The sequence below is a fragment of the Lipotes vexillifer genome, unplaced genomic scaffold (assembly GCF_000442215.2).
Source record: "Lipotes vexillifer unplaced genomic scaffold, Lipotes_vexillifer_v1.1 scaffold902, whole genome shotgun sequence".
In the NCBI taxonomy this organism is placed as follows: Eukaryota; Metazoa; Chordata; class Mammalia; order Artiodactyla; family Lipotidae; genus Lipotes; species Lipotes vexillifer.
The window spans coordinates 559,656-573,769 of NW_006794304.1; the positions used below are offsets into that span (position 1 = coordinate 559,656).

At 52.7% G+C, this 14,114-nt stretch overlaps 3 protein-coding genes across 5 annotated transcripts in view; 2 read left to right on the forward strand and 1 right to left on the reverse strand.

Annotated features, from left to right (window-relative positions):
* Nucleotides 1–475, forward strand: part of USP21 (ubiquitin specific peptidase 21) — a 6,449-nt gene extending 5,974 nt beyond the window's left edge. For both annotated transcript variants that reach the window (XM_007467126.1, XM_007467127.1), the window contains exon 13: nt 101–475. In XM_007467126.1, the coding sequence (XP_007467188.1) occupies nt 101–191 (91 nt within the window). In that variant the 3' untranslated portion in view covers nt 192–475. The remainder of the gene's footprint in view (nt 1–100) is intronic.
* Nucleotides 476–1,324: 849 nt separating this feature from the next.
* On the forward strand, nt 1,325–5,103 carry PPOX (protoporphyrinogen oxidase). Its single transcript, XM_007467130.1, has 12 exons — nt 1,325–1,814; nt 1,975–2,109; nt 2,243–2,358; nt 2,541–2,673; nt 2,973–3,117; nt 3,227–3,417; nt 3,846–3,906; nt 4,090–4,208; nt 4,286–4,396; nt 4,496–4,645; nt 4,759–4,801; nt 4,885–5,103. Exons 1-12 carry the CDS (start codon nt 1,728–1,730, stop codon nt 5,025–5,027), a joined length of 1,434 nt encoding a protein of 477 aa, XP_007467192.1. The 5' UTR covers nt 1,325–1,727; the 3' UTR covers nt 5,028–5,103.
* Nucleotides 5,104–5,198: 95 nt separating this feature from the next.
* B4GALT3 (beta-1,4-galactosyltransferase 3) lies at nt 5,199–11,182 on the reverse strand. Of its 2 annotated transcripts, none has more exons than XM_007467129.1 (8): nt 11,120–11,182; nt 10,148–10,293; nt 9,526–9,800; nt 8,759–8,994; nt 7,629–7,819; nt 7,398–7,520; nt 6,095–6,199; nt 5,199–5,961 (listed from the first exon to the last, which is right to left on the reverse strand). In XM_007467129.1, exons 3-8 carry the CDS (start codon nt 9,785–9,787, stop codon nt 5,688–5,690), a joined length of 1,191 nt encoding a protein of 396 aa, XP_007467191.1. In that variant the 5' UTR covers nt 9,788–9,800; nt 10,148–10,293; nt 11,120–11,182; the 3' UTR covers nt 5,199–5,687. The 2 variants fall into 2 exon arrangements, with proteins under 2 accessions (XP_007467191.1, XP_007467190.1); XM_007467128.1 differs by having other exon boundaries at nt 9,526–9,823; nt 11,120–11,159.
* Nucleotides 11,183–14,114: the final 2,932 nt, after the last annotated feature.

Genomic DNA, 14,114 nt, shown 5'->3' on the forward strand with positions numbered 1-14,114 from the left:
GTTTCCTGATCACTACCGGGATGCTGTGAGGTTGATCATGTGGGGAGGGGGGAATATGCAGGAATGATCACACCTCCTTCCCCATCTCCCTTCTTCCTAGTGTCTCCCCTGTCAGTGAAAACCAGGTGGCATCCAGTGAGGGCTACGTGCTGTTCTACCAACTGATGCAGGAGCCACCCCGGTGCCTGTGACATCCCCTTTAAGCCCTGGCACCTGTGAAACCCTTTCAACACCCTCAAGCCCCCAGGCTCCCCATTTACCTCAGAGACGTCTATTTTTGTGTCTTTTTAATCGGGGAGGGGGGAGGGGGTGGTTGTACCTCCCATTATTTTTTTTATTAAAAAATACCCTTCTACCTGGAGGCTCCCCTGTCTCCCAGCCCCATGTACACAGCTCCCCAGGCCCCTGTCCGTGTACAGCCCCCAGACCCTCTACAGTCTCACTTTTTTTTGTGAATAAATTTATTAAGAAAAAATGATGTCCTTATTTGTATTTGTGCTTAAAGGGGGTGGAGATACAGAACTAGGCCGAATTGGAGTCTTCCTGGGACTCAGTTCCCTCTCTGAACAGATGGGGGCGCGCTCAAAGACGTGGGGGTGGGAGTGGGGATAGAGGTGCCGGACCAGGACACGTTGATGCCAAGGTTTGACCACGCAGTGAAGGTTTACATTGGGAGGAAAAGGGAAAGCGAGTTTGAGACTCGTGAAGCTGTAGGGAAGCCTGGAGCTAGAGCGCAGGCACTGGGTAGACGGGTTTTGCCGGCGTAGGGGGCTGCCCCCTCGAGAGCGAGATGCCCAAGGACCCCTGTTGATAAACACGGTACGTTGCCGGGCCGCCCTAACTCCCGTAGGTCCAGGCTGTTGCTAACATCAAGGAGCTGTTTATGGAGCCACCTCCCCACGGACCAGCCTCCAGTGTCCCTATCTACTCTCCCTACAACCAAAGCTCATGAGGCCCTCCCTCCAGGGTTCTCAGCCTAGCCGGGTCTGGGAAGCTCGAGCTGGGGAGTGCTAACCAGCACGCAGCTCTCGCCGCTCCAGCCTTGAGGGGAAGTCAGTGATGGATATGGCTGCTCTCTCCAAACTGGCATCGAACCAGTTAACTAACCTCCAGCTCCACGGAGCAATCTTCTACAGGGGCCAACCCTCCGCCTTTGCGGGAGGAGGAGCCGCTGCCGGTTCAGTGTTTTCATTGGTGACTGTGATCGGGGCCTTCCAGGACCCACCAATCCAGGAGCAGGAAGGTAAGGTCAGGAGTGTGCCGCGAGAATAGAGCGGACGGAGAGTCGGAGAGACCGAAAAACTGGGGCGGGGGGTGCTGCGGCGGTGGAGGCCGCGGACTGAAACTCTAGGCCTAGTGGGGGCGGGCGGGAGGGAAAGCGCTTCAGAAGACTGGCGGCAGGTCGGAGCCCAGAGTCCTGCGCTAGCAGATAGCGTGGGTGCGGCCCTTATCCACCTCCCAGCCCCCGCCCCTGGGACGCCGGCGGCATGATGTGTTGAGACCTCTGTCTCCTCCTTTCCCCCTCATTTTTCTCGTTCCTCTCGTGGGTGAGTCCTAGGCCCTGGGCGGGGACCTCACAGTTCCACCACCCCATCCGCGGGCTCTGCCTTAGTTTCCCCTAAAGCAGCGAATGGCCGGGGGTGGAACGCGGAACCCGCAGGTCTTCTGGAGAGCAGGGTGCTTCTGGTCAGCCTGTCCGTATCGCCTCCACACCCGCAGGCTTCACCATGGGCCGGACCGTGGTCGTGCTGGGCGGAGGGATCAGCGGCTTGGCCGCTAGTTACCACCTGAGCCGGGCCCCTTGTCCTCCCAAGGTGAGTGGCCCCCACCCTCCGTGCCAGAGGGAGCCTCCTTTAATACTCCTCTCCCATTTCCAGCAAGAGGGAATGCGCCGCCCCATTCCCCTCCTGACCCTTTACGCCGCCGCGGCCGCGGCCGCGGCTATAGGCCGCAGCGTCTCCCTCTTGTCCCCAGGTGGTATTGGTGGAGGGCAGCGAGCGCCTGGGAGGCTGGATCCGCTCGGTACGAGGGCCAGATGGTGCTGTCTTTGAACTTGGACCTCGAGGAATTCGGCCGGCGGGAGTCCTGGGAGCCCGGACCCTGCTCATGGTGAGCGGCTTGTGGAATGCCTAGGAGAGATTGTGGAGGGACCTTCACTAGAGAATAGAGTGAAGGGGAGCAAGTGGATTTGGTGGTCAGTCCTTTCCTTAGTTTATGCTCTTTCTGAGGACGTGTGGAGCAGGTTTCCGAGCTTGGCTTGGACTCAGAAGTGTTGCCTGTCCGGGGAGACCACGCAGCTGCCCAGAATAGGTTCCTGTATGTAGGTGGCGCCCTGCACGCCCTGCCCTCCGGCATCAGGTAATGCTATCACCTCCTTACTGCCATCCTTCTCGTCTGCTTCCATTCTCACATCCCTTCCATTTCCTCATGTTCCAGTGTGTCAGCCCTCCCAGCAAAAGGGGCCAAATGAATGGAAATGACCCCCTGGAGCTGGGGGGTTAAATCAGAGCTCCCTCTTCACTGTGCCTTCCTCCATGCAGGGGGCTACTCCGCCCTTCACCTCCCTTCTCCAAACCTCTGTTTTGGGCTGGGCTGAAGGAGTTGACTACACCCCGGGGCAAAGACCCTGATGAGACTGTGCACAGTTTCGCCCAGCGCCGCCTCGGTCCTGAGGTAACACCGCCCAGAAGCCCCCAGATCCCTCCCCTCCTAAACCAGCTGCAGATCCCCATACTCGAACCTACCACTAGGGCCTCTTCTGTATCATCTGAAAATGCCCTCTTCTCTTCATACCCAGTAGCCCCCCAAACTCAGTGTTGGGGGTGAATGCCTTCATTTCCTTTCCATCCTTCTGTAATAGTGGGACTGCTTTCCAGCCAAACCCCACCGCACCCCTATTCTCTGCCAGGCAGGGACAGTGGAAATCAGTGCAACTTATTCCTTGGCCTCTCAATCCCAGTCTCACCCTTAAGGTGGCGTCTCTAGCCATGGACAGTCTTTGCCGTGGAGTGTTTGCAGGCAACAGCCGTGAGCTCAGCATCAGGTCCTGCTTTCCCAGTCTCTTCCAAGCTGAGCAAACCCATCGTTCCATATTACTGGGGCTGCTGCTGGGGGCAGGTGAGGGGGGAGTTGGTTCAAGGGTTGAAGATACTAAGGACTGCCAGAGTGAGGGACTGGAAGCAAGGGGTGCTATTTTAATGATTCTTCTCTACTTCCTCCTCTGCAGGGCGGGGCCCACAGCCAGACTCAGCACTTATTCGCCAGGCTCGGGCTGAGCGCTGGAGCCAGTGGTCACTCCGTGCAGGGCTGGAGACATTGCCTCAGGCCCTTAACACCCACCTGACTAGTAGGGGTGTCAGTGTTCTCAGAGGTCAGCCAGTCTGTGGGCTCAGCCTCGAAGCAGAAGGGTGCTGGAAGGTAGGAGAGCCCCCTGGAGTGTAATGAACCTGTCTGTTAGAGTTTCCAACTTTGTCTAAATGCTTTAGCCGGCAGGACTGGAGCTTCTCCTTGTTCTCCTGTCCTAGAAGCTATTTAAATATGGGCTACTCCACATTCCGAGGCCTTATTTGTGGACCTTCCTCCAAGACCTGTTTGATCCAAACCTGTGGATAGAATATATATAAGTGGCTCCCAGCTAGGGGAAAGAACCACTGAGCTCCACTAAACATTTCAGAGTAGCCCACTGGCTTTTGTCTGGCCCACTTCCTGGAGTAATGGGGGGATGATTTTTGTGCTGACTGCTTAGTCTCTTCATCCTGAGTCAGCACCCAGTCTCTCTCCTGCCTGGGAAACTAAGGCAAAATTCCCATGATCTCTGTGTCTTTTAAATGTTTTCTTCCTCTCAGGTGTCTCTAGGGGACAGCAACCTGGAGGCTGACCACATTATTAGTGCCATTCCAGCTTCAGGTAATGTGGTGGTCACCCTCCCCTTCTCCAACCAGGTGGAGGCAACGTAGCTTCTCTCTGGGCCAACAGGACCATGCCATGCCCCTGAACTGGTCAACCCTGTGGGAGTCTAATCCCAAGGAGGGTTGGTAAAATTGAAGTGTGAATGCCTCCTGAGGCAGGCCTCTGCCTGCTCTCCCCCAGTGCTCAGCAAGCTGCTCCCTGCTGAGGCTGCACCGCTGGCTCGTGCTCTGAGTACCATCACTGCTGTGTCTGTGGCTGTGGTGAATCTGCAGTACCGAGGAGCTCGTCTGCCTGTCCAGGTGTGACACAGAAGAAGGGGAGATGTGGGCTCAACTGGAACTCTTCCCTCCTGACCCAGTCTCTTCCTTTTCTCCAGGGATTTGGACATTTGGTGCCATCCTCAGAAGACCCAGGCATCCTGGGAATCGTGTATGACTCAGTTGCTTTCCCTGAGCAGGATGGGAGTCCCCCTGGCCTCAGAGTGACTGTGAGAGAAGGCAGCTTTGCTTAGTGGGAGTTTCCCAAGAGCTCCTCTGTGTCCCAGCATAGTAAGGCCGGGCTGGTCAGTGCCGTATTCCCTCCTTAGGTGATGTTGGGAGGTTCCTGGTTACGGACATTAGAAGCCAGGGGCAGTGTCTTATCTCAGGAGCTGTTCCAAAAGGAGGCAGAGAAAGCAGCTGCCACTCAGTTAGGACTGAAGGAGCCACCAAGTCACTGCTTGGTCCATCTACACAAGGTAAACACTCCTCAGCTACCCACTGGAGACAGGGACTAGTACATTTGTCATTGTCTACCCAGGCCTGGGACATCAGTAATAATCTTTCACTGTATCCCCTCTTCTCTCCCCAGAACTGTATCCCCCAGTATACTTTAGGCCACTGGCAAAAACTGGGTAAGTTGGGAAAGCAGCTAGGCTGAGAAGAGCTATGAAAATAGACCCCCAGCTGTAACATTCCTTTTATCTTTTCCTCCCAGAGTCAGCTACCCAATTCCTGGCTGCTCAGAAGCTGCCTTTGACTCTGGCCGGAGCCTCGTATGAGGGGGTTGCTGTCAATGATTGTATAGAGAGTGGGCGCCAGGCAGCAGCCCGTGTCCTGGGCACAGAACCTAACAGTTGATCCTCAAACCCCACTTCTTCCTGCCCCTGCTGACAGGGATTCTCTCACCGATGAAAATAAAAGGTGCTGGAGCTTGGCTTGGTCTGGCTGTTCTGTCTCCTGTGGGCGTGGGTGGGGTGGGTGAGCAAAGGTAGGTAAAGGGTGCTTAGGATACAGAAAGCAGGAGCAGAGGCAAGACAAAGTCCTTTATTAGAAAATATATCAAAATCCCAGCCCCCTGAGCAAAGTCCAGAAGAGGGAGCTACTCCAGCACTGGCAGAAAGTACCCTGGGAGGGGCTTCCTAACACACTTCCTGGGAACCATAAATAGAATAAATATTCACAGAGGTCCCGGGAGAAGTCAGAACACTCTTCTCTCCATGGAAGAGGAAGGGATTTGGGGTCCAGCCCTGCTCTTACCCCACGGGCAGGGGACTCCTAGGAGTCATCACAGAAAATCATGACATCAAGGATTCACAGTCATAAGCCCTGGCTGGTGACCCTAGAAAGAGGGACCCCCCAGGGCTAGAGGAGCCCAGCTCCAGTCCAGCAGTGAGGAGAGGCCCCTGCCCCCAGCACGGTAGTAGAGTTCATTTCCCCCACATCCCCTCTAAGAGCAGTGAGGAGCTGAGGGTGGGGAGAACACAACTCTTCTGATTCAGTTTCATGATTAAGGAGGAGTCAGTGTGAACCATGGGGAGCTGTGTGGTTGGCAGCAGGCAGAGGGTCGGGCCTGGCTGGGGGCCGGCGCTGCAGCATCTCCTGACGGAAGGCCTGGGAGGAACCAGGTGGGTAACGGGGACCAGAGGGAGTCTGAGGACCCCGAGGGTCAGTTCCAATGTCTGCTGTGATGTTGGTATAGAGAGGGCCCAGCTCTCGAGCCAGCAATCGGTATGTCAGTGAGTTCATCCCATCTTGAGTCCAGGAATTCCGGGTTCGGACCAGGAGGTCAAATCTGAGGATTAGAGATTGGAGACTAAGACCTGGAAAGGAACAGCCAGGAATCTAGGAACCTTCAGGAACTGCCTGGCTAGGGTGCAGAATCCTGAGGATCCAGTAATAATTCCCAGGCAGCCCTCCCATCCTACCTGTGGGGATTTTCCTCGTTGCCCTTATCTCCTCGGTGCTTCACCATCTTATAGTGTCCCACAGATGTGGGGGGCCGAGAGATCTTCATCCCAGCCAGGCGTACCCTATGGGAAAAGTGAGGGCAACTTGGAGGATCCAGAGCAGAAGAAAGCTGCTGACAGGTGAGCAAGAAGAGCTAAGGCTAGCAAGGATGGAATTGCACGTTTCTTTACACAAAGAACAGCTATTGCTAACTAGGCAAATAAAAGGGCCAAGAACTGGAAGGGGAGAGAAAGTCAAACAGAGAGAAGGAAATGGCTGAAGAGAATGTAAAAGCCTGGATGTATCCAGATCCTCAGGGCCTACTGCCAGGCACCCTGGGGGCTTTAAACAATTGGCAGAGGTAGATTTGCACCTCCCACCTTTGCTTCCTAAATGGCTCCCAGGAGCTGCCCCTGCAGTCTGGAAAGGACCAGGAGAGGAGCCATTTTCTCACAAAGAGAGGGCAAGACTGGGAGTCACAGACCCAAGCTCAGCAATTCTCATTTAGACGAGTAGCTAAGCTGCCTCAGCTCTGCCACATCCCCTACCCACCACCCACATTAAGAAAAGAGTGGAACCAAGTAATCAGGACCTGGAAAGAAAGAAACTCCCACTCCGACACACAGAAGCAAGAAGTGAAGATAGCCTGGGAAGGTACTGAAAGAATACATACATTTAGAAATTGCTGGGTGCTTTACACACATACAGAAGACAAGAATTCATAGAGATGTCATATCAGAGGACAAAGGGGGAGGAGAAGCAGTGGGTCCAGCGTATCAAGCCCAAATAGTCAAATGACAGATAGGAAATTGGGTCAGCTGAGGCTGAAGGTCAAAATGTTTCACATGCTAAAAATAAGTTGGCGGCATGCCAACGGCACAGGCTTTTAAAAAAAAAATAGTGGCTCTGGGCTATGTGGAGCCTCTCCTCTCCTCTCCCAGCCCTGAAAGGAAGTGTGGTTTGGATGCAACCCTAGCAGAGGCAGGACTAAACTGTCTCTAGGCCCCTTTCCAGCTCCGGAATTCCGTGATACTATAGCCTACTGATCTGATCTCTCCCAGGGACATTACTAACCAGATCTAAGAGACTGAAGGATAAAAGAATGGGGAGCAGCATGCAAAGCCTGACCGGGGTAGACTGAAAAGACTCAGGGAGAGGAATGGGCACAGTGCAGCACCAGGGAGCTAAAAGTTAGTGGTAAAGGGCTATGGCTAGGGGTGGTCTCACAGGACAGTGATCCAGGCTGGGGTTAGGGAGGGAGGTGGTGGCAGGAAGTCTGACCTGGTAGCAATGTCATCATCCTCACCACCCCAGCCCCAGTATTCATTGGGGAAGCCATTCATCTTCAGATACTGGTCAGGAGTGAGCGCCGAGACCCCTCCAAAGTACTGGGGGTACGGGAGGCTGGGGAGAGAAACATCCTTGGATTCCACAAGTCTTCTGGGGGGCCATCCCCCCTTCTTCCACTGGGTGGTGGAATTCCTGCTTCCAGTACCCTCTCATGCCCTCTACCTGTATCCAAACTTGTTCATGGCAACAGCAACATGCCGGGGTCCTCGGGGGTCACACACATACAGATTGTGGTCGTTCTCTGGCAAGAGGTCCACATCATGCAAGAACAAGCAGTCCCATTCTTCATCACGCAGGGCCTCCCGCACCCCAACATTCAGCAGCTTTGCCCTGTTAAATGTTCCATTTCCGGCCTGGAAGATAATGGTGGAGGACCAAACTAGGTCTATAGGTAGCATGGAAAAGAAGCATAAAAGTGAAAAGAGGGAAATCAAAGTGGGATATGGGACAAGGAGAATGAACAGAAAGACAACTTCTTTGTTTTTCCATTCAACAAAAAATTTTTTGAGCATCAGCCTGACACTTACATGCTGCTGTTTAGCATTTAATCCCGACAACAAACAAACCATGTGGAACAGGTGGTATGTTAGTGATCACTCTTTGCCTCATTTTAGCAGGCTGGGTATCTTGCTCAAGGTGACGTATGGAACAAGTGGCAGAACCCAGAATTTTAGCCCAAATCTATCCACTTCCAAATTCAAGAACAGAAAAATCATGGAAGATTATAGGACAGTGGGAATATCCTTAAGGAGAAGTATGGGAATAACACGTTGGCAGAGCAGTGCCAGCTGCTGCTTTCTTTTTATATATGTGTGTGTGTGTGTGTGTGTGTGTGTGTATTTTTTTTTTTTTGGAGGGGGGGCTGCATTGGGTCTTTGTTGCTGCACTCAGGCTTTCTCTAGTTGCGGTGAGCGGGGGCTACGCTTTGTCGCGGTGGCTTCTCTTGTTGCGGAGCATGGGCTCTAGGCGCGCGGGCTCAGTAGTTGTGGCTTGTGGGCTCTAGAGTGCAGGCTCAGTAGTTGTGGTGCACGGGCTTAGCTGCTCTGTGGCATGTGGGGTCTTCCCGGACAGGGCTCGAACCTGTGTCCCCTGCATTGGCAGGCAGATTGTTAACCACTGCCCCACCAGGGAAGCCCCCTGCTTTCTCACATTCAACAGTCTGACCCTCTTTTTTTTTTTTGTCTGACCCTCTTAAAATTATTTCAGGGATCCATTATATGAGAGTGGAGTGGAATTTGTTTGAGGCTTCCTTATAAGAAAGAAAATCAGAAGGGTATGGGAATTGGGGGTACCTGGTGGATGACATAGATGCCATAAGCAAGCTGCTGGCGTTGCAGGAACGGGTGCAGGTGGTAGAGCAGCAGGCGCAGGTGGTGCTCCCGGGCACGATGGGGCACAATGATGGCTGTTCGGGACCGGGGCTCACACCCTGCAGGGCGGTACCGGCCCCCCGGTTCCACCCGGGGATTCCTCTCCACAATCTCTGCCAGTGACGGCACTGGGCTAAAGGACACGGACACAGGACCCACTGTTGGGACGGAATGGCAAGGTCAGGGATTAGAAGGGCAAGAAGAAATGTCCCTGGCAGTCTTATTCTGGGGCTCAGCTCCCCCAAGGGCTTGCTCAGAAACCTCACAAAACCTTGAGTTCCCCATCACTGGGACAGCTTTGCAAAGTCTGGAAGGTGAAGGCTCCTTACCTAGCCTACCTTCTTATTTAAGGGTTCCATAACTCCCTGCTGCCTCACAAGGTTAGAAGCTTACAGTTAGGGGATGGAGAGAACAGATGGACTTCCAACTAACCCACTAAACTAGGAGTGATCTACAAAAGAAGCAAGTCCTAGCCCAAGGCAAGAAGAGCCCATAAATGGGCTGTGGCTCAACCCAAGAGCCCAGTCGAAACTCCAAATTTAGAGTCCATTCTATCTCAACCTCAGCCTCCCTTCCAGTTACGTGAGCCTCCTGTTCTAAGACTCACTCCTGCCATCCTATGCCTGTCCAAGCCTCCCTGTCCCCACACCTTGGCCTCGCCTTCACTTCTGCCTTCTTTCTGCACTCACCTAAGAGAGGAGATCGCTCTGGACAGTAGGGAAGACCTTGAGGAGCTGGGGGGCCCCCTGGGGCAACAGGGGCCCCGGGCAGGTGACTGAGGTTACTGTAGACATCATGAGGATGAGAGTAGTCAAATGTCGGCTCCTGCTCTCGGCCAAATAGAGCGCTGAGGCTTCGGAAGCCCCCCAGCGACAGGTACATCATGACAGCCAGCTGGGAGCCCACAAGCAGGGCCAGAGTGCAGGGTCGCTCCAGCAGCCTCCGCAGCATCCTGGGGTGTAGTCTGGAGAGGGGGAGAGGAGAGTGCTGGGGCAGGCAGGAAGAGAGCAAGCCAGCAGAAAGAGATCATTGGGCAGGGATGAAGGTGGTGCCAGGGGTAAAGAGGAAAAGAACGAAGTCGCAGAAGGGAGCACACAGGTGTATGGAAAGAAACAGAATGCTACCAGTAGCAGACCTACCATCTGTCACTTCCAGCCCAAGTTTCACTCTCCTCCACCCCTCCCTCAAACCACTCCTGTCACCTACTATCAGTCCCCAAGAATGCTTACATCATTCACGTCCCAAGGCCATTTCAGAGCATTCTCTGGAGAACCTTCCTTCCAATTTTAGACGGGGTAGAGATAGACTCACCTAGGTTCAAGCTGTCTTCTTCAGGATCATGGGGACTCCACGGGGTCCCGGGGGAGCAGAGATGTGAGGCATTATATAAAATTGGCAATGTCACAGAGGACAGAGAAAGGCTCCATCCAGCACTCCAACAGCAATCTTAGGACCAGCTGAAACAGAAGTGGTCAAGGATAGCCAGCCACCCGCAGAGGGGCAGACACGAAGATCAGGGTGAAGCCGGTTTCCCAGCTGGGGAAGGGAGGGAAAGTGGTTGGAGAGAAAAGGGGTGCAGCAGCAGATGCTAGGTCCCTGGCCTCTCCCCCGTAACCCTCTAGTGTGTCAGATTCACTCTGTACTTAACGATCCTCCACCCCAGCAGGACCAACCTGTTTGGAGAGTGGGGAAAGCGAAGCTATCGGAGATCTTACTTTCGCCAGGGGGTGAGGCAGTCTTAACAGGACTATGGAGTGGCTTCAAGAGAACCCAGGGAGGCGGAGGAAACTGGCTCCTTTCCGTTCTTCACGTTTCTGCGAGCCAGCTCCGCAGGTGCGGGGAGCGTGACCACCTGGGAGCTGCATGCAAACAACCTCGGAGCGCGGCGGGGAATAGGATGGGGGTAGCATCCCCTACCTTCGTCTACATTTCCCCGGTCCTATCGGAGGTGGGGATCAGGGGTTACTGGTGAAATGAGATAGGGAGAGGGAGGGCTGGGCAGAACCTGTCAGAGGTACCTGGGCTAGCTCACCTTGAGGGGCGTGGTCAGCGCTCTGCAGGGGCTTACAGCCCAGTTGTTTCGGAGCACCCTCATCCCACCCCAATCTCCTCCTGCTTTTGCTCTACCTTGCAATGTGAGCCCACCGGCCTCTGTCCATACTTGCACTTACGTCCCCCTCCCTGCTCAAGGCTGTCTCCAGCCTTTACCCAAAACTTCTCACCTTCCCAATTTCCCGAACCTTTCTCCCGTGCCTCTCACCCCACCAGCCCCAGACCACACACCTGACCTTCTGCAGCCAGTCTTCACCACCACCCCGACAGCCGGAGAGAAACCGCTGCCGCCATCTTGGAAGCGGGAGCTTCGGGGGCGGGGCCTCGCGTCACGGGGCGGGGCCTCGGGTGGAGCCGCCCCGGCCCGCGAACCGCAGGGTGTGAGCACCGCGCGGCCTGTGGGGCACGAGTGAAGCTACCGCGCAGGCTTCTCGGGGCTCGATTCCTCGGGAGAAGGCGCGGGGGCTCATCCCCACCGGACCGACTTCCAACGGGATTCCACCCCCGGGATTCCACCCCCCACCCCTCACCCCTCACCCCTCACCCCTCACCCCTCAGATTTGTGAAAACATCAAGTCAAACCGGGACCTTTCTCGGGGCCAAGACGTACTGAGAGGCCGGTGCATCGGAAGACCTCACTATCGCCCGAAGTTGACCTGAGCCCCTTTCCCGGTGTGTCAGCGGCGCCCCCTTTAACCTAGTGCCACTTATTATCAAAATTATTTCTTGCTCAGGGTACATCGTTGCAGACTGCTCTGGCGCATTTTTGTATCCCCCAGGTATCCCGCAGGCCTTGAAATAGAAACGGTTAATAAAACAAGGAAACGTTGAGTGTGGAGGGAAGGGCAGCGTCCGCTTTAATGTAAGAATGTGTTTCCCCAGATGTTAGAGTAAGATGGACGCTTCGTTAATATGCAATATGTTTTATCTTGCGGCTTCTACTTAGGAGCAGATCATCACACTGAGGAAACTTAAATAACTCGCAGTATCTGCCTCAAAAAGCTCATGTTCTTTTGTGCGGGGTCGGGGTGGAGGTGACGGGGGTCAGGGTAGTTATACACAATATATTGTGATAAATATGATAGCCTAAACATTGCACCTCATTCACGAGTTGAAGTTTGGGAAAGGTTTCCCAGAAGAAGTGATGGCTCATGGGAAACCTGAATGACTTGTCTATAGCATGTCCTTCTGTTTTATAAGATTCAGTCTCCATGGAGCTATTTTACAATTCTGTGTAGGTTAACTGATCCACATGCAAATTCTGTCCTGTCTGAGAGAGGTTCAATTAACCCCCTACTCCCCTCCCCCCCCACATTGTGGGAAAAACAAAACAAAACAAAACAATTTTGCCTCCATTTTCATATTTCTGTATTTCTGATCTATAAATGTGTCTGTTCTTGAGATTTTTTTTTTAACGAGTTATAACATCTGCTGGTTTCCTTATGAGTTAAATAAAATCTTTAACAGGTGTTCATTTTTATACATGTATTGACAAAAACTCTCTCCTTGACCAAATTTTAGACAGGCTCCCCTGAGCCCTCTTTTCTAATAGACCTCATCCTTGGGCCTATAGCCATTTTTAGCAAAAATCCTGCTAAGTCAGTTTAGCAAGAAACCCCTCACCCTCAATTTCTGATCACCCCGGCCTGCCTTTAGCAAGAATTCTAAGTTGGTTGAGCAAGCGTCTCCCTACTCTTGATGTAATTTTCCATCTACTGACTCATTCTGCTCATTGGCTATAACTATCCTCCTGTCCTTAACTGTATTCAGAGTTGAACCCAATCTCTCTCTGATTGGGATAGCCTTGGCACCTATTGCAATAGTCCTGAATAAAGTCTTTCTTACCATTTTAACAAGTGTCAGAATAATTTTTTCTTTAACAGTGTGAGAGTCATAATTTTACCCTTTTCTGAAAATTATCTTTTAACAGATGAATAGTGTTCTAGACACAGAAAACCATAGTGCAAAAGTCTGGAAATGAGGAAGAAATTAGGGAGTTGGGGAAATTAAAAAATGGATCAATAGGCTAAACGATAGAGTCAGGGGAATGGTGAACGATGAAACTGAAGAGGTAAATAGGTGCCAGATAATGAAAGACTCCATAAACCACATTGAAAGAGATTGAGTTTTATCTTGTGGGCAAGAAGAAAGCCTTAAAGTGCTCTAAACAGAGAGTGCTACGATCAGAACTAGGAATTTTACTCCGGTGGAAACGAGGAGCATTATTGGAGTGGTCAAGACTGGAAGCAGGGACCTATCAAGGAGGTTACCGCAGCAATCCAGGAGTGAGATGAAACTCATGCAAAACAAGGTAATATCAGTGGGACTGGAAGGAAGAGGACACCTTTGAGAACTTTTAGGAGGCAAATAGGACTTGGTGATTGGCTGGATATGTCAAGTCAGGGAGTTAGAAGACTCCAGGAGGACTCCCAGATTTCTTTTTTTTAATTAATGAATTAAGTAAGTAAGTAAGTAATTTATTTGGCTGTGCCTGGTCTTAGTTGTGGCATGTGGGATCTAGTTCCCTGACCAGGGATAGAACCTGGGCCCCCTGCATTGCGACCACAGAGTCTTAACCATTGGACCACCAGGGAGGTCTCGACTCCCAGATTTCCAACGTGGATCACTGGGTGGATGGTGGCGACATTTAATGAGAAACAAAACTTAGAAGAGGCACATTTAGGGCTTCCCTGGTGGCACAGTGGTTGGGAGTCCACCTGCCGATGCAGGGGACACGGGTTCGTGCCCCGGTCCGGGAGGATCCCACACGCCGAGGAGCGGCTGGGCCCGTGAGCCATGGCTGCTGAGCCTGCGCGACCGGAGCCTGTGCTCCGCAACGGGAGAGGCCACAACAGTGAGAGGCCCGCGTACCGCAAAAAAGAAAAAATAAAAATAAAAAAAAAGAAGAGGCACATTTGGGGGAAACAGTAGAGATGTCAAGTTAAGCTTTGGACCTCATGAGTTTGAGGTGCCTGTGGAGGTTCAGAATTAGATAATACTGGATTTGAATACAGTGGCAGCTTTGAAATCCACTGGCTGTGTGATGTTGAGCAATACACTCTCTGGGTTTCATCCACACAGTGAACCCATCTTAAGTGGTTTTGTGATAATTAGTGAGAATTATGGAAAAGGGCCAGCAGACAGCAGATATTCAATACATCTGATTTTGAGCACAGAGTAAGAGCCAAGTAAAAGCCGTCATTTTTTTTGTTTTGTTTTAAAGATC